The 10399-nt window shown below is 38.5% G+C and overlaps 1 protein-coding gene across 1 annotated transcript; it reads right to left on the bottom strand.

Annotated features, from left to right (window-relative positions):
* Window positions 1-2717: 2717 nt before the first annotated feature.
* G6PC2 (glucose-6-phosphatase catalytic subunit 2) lies at window positions 2718-10144 on the bottom strand. Its single transcript, XM_043573442.1, has 5 exons — window positions 9911-10144; window positions 9248-9357; window positions 7244-7355; window positions 4885-5000; window positions 2718-4098 (listed from the first exon to the last, which is right to left on the bottom strand). The coding sequence occupies exons 1-5, from the start codon at window positions 10126-10128 to the stop codon at window positions 3587-3589; spliced, it is 1068 nt and encodes a 355-aa protein (XP_043429377.1). The 5' UTR covers window positions 10129-10144; the 3' UTR covers window positions 2718-3586.
* Between the last annotated feature and the right edge of the window lie 255 nt (window positions 10145-10399).

The following is a 10399-nucleotide window of genomic DNA, read 5'->3' as shown; positions in this document are numbered from 1 at the left end:
ACTATTTAAGTTTAAGTTAATTAAAAGTAAATACAGGGGCGCCTGGGTGGCTCAGTCGGTTAAGTGGCTGACTTTGACTCAGGTCGTGATCTTGAGGTCTGTGGGCTTGAGCCCCATGTCAGGCTCTGTGCTGAGAGCTCAGAGCCTGGAGCCTGCTTCAGATTCTGTGTCTCCTCTCTCTGCTTCTCCCGGCTCCCGCTCTGTCTCTTTGTCTCTCAAAACTAAATACATGTTTAAAAAAACAAAAATAAAAGTAAATACAATTTTGAAATGCAGCTCCTGGGTCACATTAGCTGCATTTCAAAAGCCCAAGAGCCACACGTGGCTAGTGACTTTCCGTTATTGTAAAAAGTTCAGTTGAAGAGTGCTAGAATGTATGGTTTTACAATACTTAAGAGTCACATTTTAAAACCAAGTCTTTGACTTTTTCTTATACCAAGGTTTTTTGTATCTGTATGTACCAATTTGATCTTGAATTTATTTACAGATTGTGAATAAATATAAAGCATTTATTTACAGATATAACTTTCAAGGGCATCTTATAATGCATTTTTAAAACTCTCTCTTCTGTTATACTGAAATAGATCTAGAGAAGGCCCAATTTAACCTAATGCAGATGTCCAATCAATAGGTTGTCAGAGAAAAGGGATTCAACACTCATCTTGAAAGCTAGTTTCGGCAATAATAAATTACTTGGCTTCTCTTTTCAAATGTGTGTTTGATTGGGCAGTCTCTCAAGTCGCTTGTCTTGATTTTCTCATCCTGAGAGCTCATAATATTGACATTTTTCTCCTGAATATGTAGATGTGTAGACATTTTGAATATATGGATATAGTAACAGTGAGTCAAATGAGCTCAATTCCACTTACGTTTAGCAAATAAATTGGAAGCAGAAGAGTCTTTTCCATCATTATTAAAGGGAGGCATTTTCTCCAAGGCTGTGAGAAGCTGTTCCTCTTGCTGCCTAAGCAGTTTCCATTGCAGAAGCAATTTGCCACCATATGGATCCCTCCAGGAGACTTCAACTAGAGTAAAAAGGGAAATCTCATCACATGGGGACTTTCAGCCTGATGGCAGATAGGGTGGATTTGTTGGCGATTAATTATAGTAAATGAACCCACACCTCATCCTATTCCCCTTCTGAGGGTCAAGTGTCACCCAACAGAGGGCGCTCACTATGGGTGCCTGGGGAGCGCTTCTCTCTGGGAACCGAGGAGGGATGTATGGTGGAGTGAGCATTGGAGCAGCAGCCCCTGGCTGTTAATGCCCCAGTTTTCCCCAGGCTTGGTGAGAAGCAGTCTGAGACTGTGTTGGGATGGAAGATTCCTCCAAACTAACATTATTAATCTTAAATGAAACTTTGACAAAGGGGTCCTGAGAGCAGTGAGCTCTTTGGCAAGTGCAGGAGAGTACTGGATGAGACACACGTATTGAAAAGGGTCAAAGGACTGAAATGAACTTCTAAGGGCAACACTGGGGCAGAGGGGCTTGAACCAACAACCAGAAGTCATTACCTTAAGAACCATTCTTTTCTCTTTCACCCCGAATGTCCCTTCAACACGAAACAAATTTCATTCTTAAGATGATCTTTCTTCATCCCTCAGCTTCTTGCTTAGGAATCACCTGACCACTGAAACCAAGTTCAATTACCTTTAAAAACAAAGCTGTGAAGGGGGCGCCTGGGTGGCGCAGTCGGTTAAGCGTCCGACTTCAGCCAGGTCACGATCTCGCGGTCCGTGAGTTCGAGCCCCGCGTCGGGCTCTGGGCGGATGGCTCGGAGCCTGGAGCCTGTTTCCGATTCTGTGTCTCCCTCTCTCTCTGCCCCTCCCCCGTTCATGCTCTGTCTCTCTCTGTCCCAAAAATAAATAAACGTTGAAAAAAAAAATTTTTAAAAAAATAAAAAAAAAAAACAAAGCTGTGAGGCACCTGGGTGGCTCAGTCACTTAAGCATCTGACTTCAGCTCAGGTCATGAGCTCATGGTTCGTGAGTTCAAGCCCAGTGTCGGGCTCTGTGCTGACAGCTCAGAGCCCAGAGCCTGCTTCAGATTTGTGTCTCCCTCTCTCTCTGTCTCTTCCCTGCTTACTCTCTGTCTCTCTGTCTCTCAAAAATAAATAAACATTAAAAAAACCCAAAACTTTTATGTGTGTTTTGTAAAAGCAACAGCATATACTCTATAAATACATCTACAGGAGGAAACAATAATTGCCTTTCGAGGAAAATCTTTGATTTTTCGAGTTTTTGTTACCCTCAACTAATGTTTTGCCAACTAGTACTTACTTGAACTGTTAAGTTTTCATAAATACTTATGGATGGTTTATTATATCATCTGAAATAATTCACGTATTTATATTTTTGAGTAGAGTTACATAAAACACTGTAGTGGACCACAGGCAACTAAGATGTGTAGCAAAGTCTGACTCAAAATGTACCTGATTGGAATGACATACTTATCAATTTAAAGTCCAGAATTACTAGACACAATGAAAGGAAAAGGGGGGAAAAAAACTCTTGTTGAGAAATTCTCAGTATAATATTAATATTCTTTCAATAATAATTCTCTAAAGTAAAGCTATAGATTTTTCATCACAGCTCAGTATACATAGAGATTAACCCGAATAGATAGATGCAATTAATAGTTTTCTTGGGTTGGAGCACGACCTTGAGGAAAGGACTTGATTTTCTTGGTTTTGAAAGACTGGTAAATAATGTTCTGAGCAGAGCATCTTCAGCAGCATTTATTGACACTGGAAAGCACTACTGCAAAAAGAGACCAGGAGTTAAGCAGAGGTTCAAGTCTATACAGTAACCTGACCCCTTTCCCCTGGATATGTAGCCACATCTAGAGCCATCGCTGGCCCCATCAATACCCTGCATGGTGTGAGTCAAACAGATTGTGGCATTTTAATGACATTTCTGGAAAAACAGCTGATTTACATGGCAATCATCACAGAAGCATTCACTCTTACAGATTTTTACTTCTTAAAAATGAAGAAACAAAACAGTGTAATGGAAATATATGTCAGAAGATTTGGGTTCTAATTCCTGTTCTGACAGTGGTGTGACAACAGCAAGTTTTTTTCTCCTGAATGAATTTCCCTCTCCTTATCTGAAAACTGAAGGGATTGGATTTGAGGGGGGCTCCCACTAAAATGCCCACAGGAGCCATAAGCACCCTGACCTTCTTATAGTAATGACAACTGGTACTGAGGCTCCTGTTGGGGTGCTAAAGACTGTGAGAAAATAGAGAATGCTGCTTCTTACTAGGGACAGTCAATAACAGTAGATTGTTTCCAGGAGGGAATGCAGGTCCTGAGGTGCCATATTGTCAGATTTTTCAAGAAAACACAGTTCAGACTTTTATGCCAAATATTCTGGTTTTCAAATGTTGGCAACTAATTTAAATTGGGGTGGGGGGAGACCACTGTGAAGGCCAAACTAAACATAGGTATAGTGGGATGGGGCCAGTGGCTGCCATTTTGTGACCTCTGCTTGGAAGCCTCCAGTCTCCCCCTGCCCGTGGTTCTGCTGGAGGATGGAACAGGAGGGTCAGGCTGGGGCCACAGAGCACTAACTCCCTGCACAACTCTAATTAATCTTCTTTTCACTTGGTTTCATTAACATATGAATACAGTAGGGAATCAGAGCAACCACAGTCAGTGGGATGGATGCACTTTTACAGAAAGACAGCACATAAAATAAATGCTCTGCATGAGTGGGGATCTTGATGAAATGGTAGAGCTGCAGTGTGATCAATGAGACCACAGCACAAAGCAGCCGAAAGCTCAGCTTGTAGCCATTTTCCCCTCGGCAGCTCCTAAGGAACATCTCTGAGTTGATTGCAAAGCCCAAGCCAAAGAGCACCCCAAGGTTTCTCATGAGTCCGGCAAAAGGTGTGGTGTCAATGTGGATCCAGTCCGGGTTGGCACACCACTTCTTGGCTATGGGCACAGACCACAGCAGGTCAATGTCAAGCAGTCTGAGAAGCAGGTAAAAGCCCAGTGCAAACAGAAAGAGGAAGAGGTTGGTCTTCAGGTATGTGCTCAGACTGGCTGTTTGGATGCCTGGAGTGTGCTCAAAAGCCTCTGCCACAAGCATGCCTGAGAATCAGAAAAAGACACTGAAGATGACCATGAGCCCTCAAGCCCCTCAGGAATCATCCCTCTCTGCATTAAAGAATTTACCACTGTCTTCATGATAAAAGTCTTTAGACGTCTAGGTTCTATCCATTTTCCAAAGCCCCTTTCTTAAATAAAAACACACACTTGCCCACATGGTCTTTTCAACCATCCCTGTTAGCCCAGGTGGATCACTCAGGAACCTGTGGCACTGGGAGACAAATATTACATAGGCAGAGCACTGATTTGGGTACTTGCAATTAATATTTCAATTGGCATAGCCAATTAACTACAGAGCCTTTAAAAGGTACGTGGGGGAAACTCAGTCATGGGGAGTGCCACTTCAGGAATACAAAGCAGCTGCTAAATGAAGTCCATGGTCATGTAATAATCACTTCAGGTGTATCAAAGACAGTGGCATAGTGTGCAGGCTGGAGGGCCATTATGAAGTCCCCCGAACCAAGACACGAGCAGGCTGTCTGAGGTGAAGGCTTGGGAGTCAGACGTGGCCCTGGCCACATTTCAGAGAAGCCCCATGTCCCTGCGGGTTATGTGCTAATGCCATCGAATGAGACTGTGCCATTGTGTACATGGAGGATTTGAGAGGTGTGTTGAACTGCTTATGCTCCCAGGGTAGCATTTAGTATCAGTGGCTTGACAGAATTACCTGAGACTGGGATACTACCTACCAGGGAGAATCTAACAACATAAAACAAATGACACTAAAGCTTTCCAAGGATACAACTAAAGGTAAGTGATCATATTTACCACCAATTACTCCAAGAATAGCTTGATGAGGAAAATGTGTTGCTATGAATACTCTGGAGATGCAGACACTGATTTGAATCAACCAAAAAAGACTCCAAAGAAATGACCAGGTCAGTCTACGATGGAAGAATAGATATAAGCGTAAAAAGTAGAGAAATTGTATCACTCATAAAATTAAGGGGGTGACACCAGATGATCTTTCTCAGAGGACTCTTCTGTGATATAACATTATGATTCTAGAGACTTTTCTCTCCCCAAAATGTTTCCATGTGCTTCGTAAGATTTGAAAAGTTTTAACAGAGGTTCCTACAATTTAGCAATGCATTAAACTTGACCAGTGCGATATCCTGAGATTTTAATAAATGCTATAAAAGGAAGATAATTTGATACCCTGATAATTATTTTAAAGGAGTATGGTAAATTCAAGTTTGGGGGGAATTATTAATATTCAGGAAGACCTAGAAAGGATCCTATACATTTTTACTCTCTGTGGTATGTGCTTCATCTTTATCCTCTCAACATTTTTTTCTCTGGAGAAAATTCACTGGAGAGTCCACTGCCACTCTGATGAAAATCATACAAGCATCTCATCAGGGGCAAATTTTCATTTGGTTCAATTTCACAGACTCTCAAGAGTCCTGATTCCGTGTTTTTTCACATATAGAAAATAAGAGACAAGGGAATTGACCTAAACATTATATACTTTAGCTTATAAGTAGCAATGTGCAATAAAGCTTACAAAAATATTGAAGTCCAAGCTCATCATTTTAATAAAGAATTAGCAATATTCAGTTATAGGAATCCTTGGGGTTTTGCTCCCAAATGTTTGCTCCTGATAATAGGACCAGACTGGTTATGGAAAAAACTAAATAGAAAGAAACGAGACTTTCCAAGAGGAGGTAAGCAGGAGTTATGCATAGGGAAGAAGAATAAACAGGAATTTGGTAGCATTAAGATAAAGAGTAGGCACTCAATAAATATCGATGGACAAAGGAAATGTTACAGTTATAAAAATCTAAAGGAAATCATAGAATTTTTTTTGAAAGAAAGGTTTTTTAAGGTTTGGAAATTTGAGGAAGAAATGAACTACAGAGGAAAGGTGAGGCTTGTTAAGATTCCTATTTTGAAAACTTGTCCATGGATAGAAAATGTTAATTTCTTTTCATTACAATGCTTTACTGTTGTTGTTTGCAGTTGGATAATAAATACCTTAAGGCATACAAGTTGCAGTCTCACTAAAATAAACTTTGAAAATACCCAAATCTCTTTGGTGGTTTGTTTCTTTTATTGTCCAATACTACTTTAAAAGTGGAATGTGCAATAGATCTTGGAATTTTTTAATTTTATTTTTTTAATTTTTAAATGTTTATTTAATTTAAGAGAAACAGAGACAGCATGAGTGGAGGAGAGGCAGAGAGAGAGAGAGAGAGAGAGAGAGAGAGAGAGAGAGAATCCCAAGCAGGCTCCACACTGTCAGCACAGAGCCCGATGTGGGCTCGAACTCATGAAGCCATGAGTTAATGACCTGAGCTGAAATCAAGAATCAGATGTTCAACCGACTGAGCCACACAGGCACCCTGGAAATTTTTTATTTTAGAAGAACTTTAACATGATGGTATATGTTATAGTATTCTTAAGCAATTAACTGAAAAATCTTATCTCAGTAGCCTAATAATTTATGATTCAAGTGATGCCCAGGATTGTTTTAATGATAGTTAAAAGTATTTCAGGAGAGAAAAGAAGGAAACATCCCAATTCCTATTAGAATTATGAATAATCTTAAAGTTGTAGGCCTTTCTAAACATTATGATTCTATTAACATTAAATCTACTAACATTCAAATTTAAGTTTGCCTTTAGAATGTTTTTAATTAAAAAGGTTGAATAGTCTTTTAAGCTAGAATATGTTATTGATGTCAAAAATGTTGGCTATTCAAAGAAGAAAACGTAATTTTTCTGAACTGATACATTCAAAGGGAATGATGATTCTCAAAACTTCTTGTTAATCTTAAAGCAAGGGAATGTGCATGCAAAAATACTTCCTTATATAATTTTAGATGGCTTATTTACGAGCTACTAAAGTGTTAATGTATTATGGAAACCCAAAGGCACTTCCAGCAAGCCATTAGTCAATTAAACATTTCCAACCAATGTGGCAATAGCTCTGAGCCAAAGAGTAGATTACCTTAAAGCAAAATATTAACTTTCTATTCATTTTGCTATTTTGGCTATGATAGAATAGGATAAGCACATTTCAACAACTAAAAATATGCCAAAGGAAATGTTTTAAAAATGTCTTTCTGTATTCAAGACTTTCTGTATTCACATTCCAGTGGTACAGACACTGGAGCAAAGCTGACCTGTGCAGAGTGGTAGACGACTTATCCATCCGACTGACAGTGTGGCTCAGGGCAGCTGTTACCATGACATACCAGACACATGATGAGCCCATTGCATGGCCAGATGGACTTCCTGCAACAACAAAGTGCTGATCCATTTGAAAGGTGGTTAATAGTGTATCAGTATTAGAAGTAGATCACAGAATAGCATATTAGCCATGAAAGTTACAAACAACTCAGGAAAAAAAAAACCCACAGGCTATATGTAATGTTTAGGAATAGGTAGAAATAAAAGAAGTTGAGTCAAATTGAGCCTCAAAACACTATTTCAAGAATTTTTTTTCAGATTTTTCAAGTTCATCAAATTCTAGAAATCAAAATGTTCAAGGCTAATTAAGAACTTGAGCTGTTACACCCAAATCTGCCACATCCCTGCTTATTTTTCATGGCTAGTTGTTTTTAATTGTTGAGAAAATTAAAGTACTTGTGTTGGATCTGGAATCCATTTATTTTCCTTGGGCTGAAAAGTCAAAACATCTGAAGGGTATCATTACTATGTTCTGGTTTACCAACTGACTTACAATTAACTGCTATAAACTAGCAGATACCTCAGTGCCTATCTTGTGTCTGGCCACTGCAAAAGGTGTCTTTGTCATGAAATGGACCAGGGAAGCCGTAAAGGGCGTCAGTCCTGACACATGAAGCCTGGCAGCCTTTTTGCCCCCAGAATGTCTTTCCCATGCTGCTTGATTTTTTTAAAAGATCACTTTACTTTGATGTTCACCATGAGTTTTTACCAAGTGGAGATTTATTCAGATTAAACACACCTCTTTGAAAACCACTACATTAAAAAAGACAATCTATTTCTTATAGATCTACTTCTTTCAAAGCTACATCATATACCGGATTTTTCAGAGCCTTTTACACTCTTACATGAGCTGTAAATCTTTAGGGAGTGAATATAGAATGCACTATTCCTTTTCTTTTCCAGAAAATGTTTTATGAGATAGAACACACACTGGGAAATTCTGGGATAAACCAAAGTAGCATTTCAATTGTCTCAAAGGTTATCCATCCATCCGTCCGTCTGTCCATCCATCCATCCGTCCATCCAACGTTGGTTTCACAAAGAAAAAATATACATCATTTCTGTCCTGACGGAATGCATAGCCTATTGGAGGAGCCAAATTAATTACAGTACAGTGTGATAAATAATATAACAGATGGATGTGTACTTTTATGGGAGCAAGAAAGAAGATATTCAGAGAACTCATTAGGAACTTACACATTGACTATATTCAGCATGAGTTTCAGGATGTCAAATGGAAAGAATTTTATGCTATGTAACAAACTGTGGTAAGGTATGTCACACATTCTTATAAATTAACACAACATGTAATTTTACCTTAATATATATTTTAAAAACCTTTTCAAAACTTAAACTCAATTTTCATAGTAAATATTTTACACTCATACAGAATCTTACTTATAAAAGGAAGTGGCCCAAGAAGTCTATTTATATTCTATATATACAAGAGAAAAAAAGAAATTTGAAAGAAAAAAGTCTATGATTAGAAATAATCTCTACTGGCAGTAGTAAAACCAGGAAAACCTTACCTCATTCATGAGATTCTCAAAAGATCCATAATAACTTTGAAAGTTGCTCAGCAACAGACAAGTCAACATTTCTAGAATTTTAATATAGTTCTTTGGTAATTTCTTCTAGCTAACTTTTTTGGTTTTTTTTTAGAATAAAACCATTACATTCTTCCCAGAAATAAATGCCAAATATAAAATCATTTAGAAAGTAGTCTCCCAACTTACCCTTTTACAAATAACAAAATGATTGTTCACAAAGCTTTCCTTTCCATTAGCAATTGTTGTGCTTATGAACTTTTAGTATCCTTACTCATGACATTTTCTTTAATACCCTATATAATATCATATAGTTATTAGATAATAATCATACATAATGACTCTCTGTTGGAATATCTTTAGTAACTTGAGGCTGCTATAATTGCTTACCTGGACCTGTTTCACATGTAGTGGGGAACTGTTCGAGGCATGAACTTGAATGATTTGGGTAAATCTGAGTTTCTTGGACCCACCAGTAAGGCCGATGACCGAACAATATCCTGTATTTAAAGAAATACAAATATGCATACATATTTAAACACACAACTATTGCTTAACCGGAGATTAGTTATTCTCTCCTATAAAAATGACTCAAGCAGAGGGTTGATGGGGAAAGTTCATGATTAAGAGACTGGGTTCTGGTCTGTCTCTTATTACAGAGGATGACAGTCATTTGGAGCTTTGGTATCCTAGTTTCCAGTAAAAACGGGGACTTTTTTCCTTGTAAGGAAACTTCTGTGGGTGCTTTGGATTCTTAGACTGGGTGGTCCCTGGAATTATCAATCTGTTCATTATGGTGCTGCTCATTTAACTAACCTCTTGTTTAATCACAACATATGTGTTACAGGGTTTGGAATTTACTTATAAGTCAGATCAAGTATACGTTTCTATGCTTTTTGTAAGTTCTATTTATGAATAGGTGTTTCAAGTCAATTGGCATGTTTGAAAGATTTTCTAAGTAGAAACTACACACATCTGAAATGTGATCATTAAGCCAAAGCTACAAATTTAAGAATAAGATTTACAAAAAATGAAAGAAAACAGAAGGCTTACCATTTAAAAATAAGATTGAACCAATCCCCAATGACTGCTACCCATATCATCTTGGTTCCAACTGTCTGATTAAGTTGAAACCAAAGTGGAAAATAAATAGAAAAGATATTCCGGGGATCACCAACATTGGACATAAAATTTAGAAAATTGTAGTAAGCTCGGTAGTCCTTCTGCAAATGCTGAATAACGAGCACTCCATTCCTATGAAGGAAATCCATCTTGAAAGAGAGGCAATTCTAAACATAGAGCAATCGGAGCTGAAGTGCTCTGAGTCCCACCGTTTTTATACACTACCCATGTGGCGTATCTGGCCATTACTGTAACATGTGATGCTGGCCATCTGTGAGAGGGTACATCAGTCCTCCTCTGCTGAAAAGCTCATGTGTTGATGATCTTAATTGGTGCCAAAGAGGTGAAGTACATGCTGATCTGTGGCAAGTCGAGGGGAAATTTGGGTGGAGACACAATGAATTTCTTATGCAATCTCCC

Source organism: Prionailurus bengalensis, chromosome C1 (assembly GCF_016509475.1).
Source record: "Prionailurus bengalensis isolate Pbe53 chromosome C1, Fcat_Pben_1.1_paternal_pri, whole genome shotgun sequence".
NCBI classification, from domain to species: Eukaryota; Metazoa; Chordata; class Mammalia; order Carnivora; family Felidae; genus Prionailurus; species Prionailurus bengalensis.
The sequence above is the reverse complement of the archived record's forward strand: the minus strand, read 5'-3'. Positions and strand labels throughout refer to the sequence as shown.

Excerpts from the sequence above, each read along its gene's own strand:
- G6PC2 (XM_043573442.1), bottom strand. The coding sequence starts at position 10,128 with ATGGATTTCCTTCATAGGAATGGAGTGCTCGTTATTCAGCATTTGCAG. Across the intron at positions 7,356-9,247 it reads TACATGTGAAACAGGTCCAG|GAAGTCCATCTGGCCATGCA; the intron begins GTAAGCAATTAT and ends TTGTTGTTGCAG. Across the intron at positions 4,099-4,884 it reads TATTCTTGGAGTAATTGGTG|GCATGCTTGTGGCAGAGGCT; the intron begins GTAAATATGATC and ends TCTGATTCTCAG.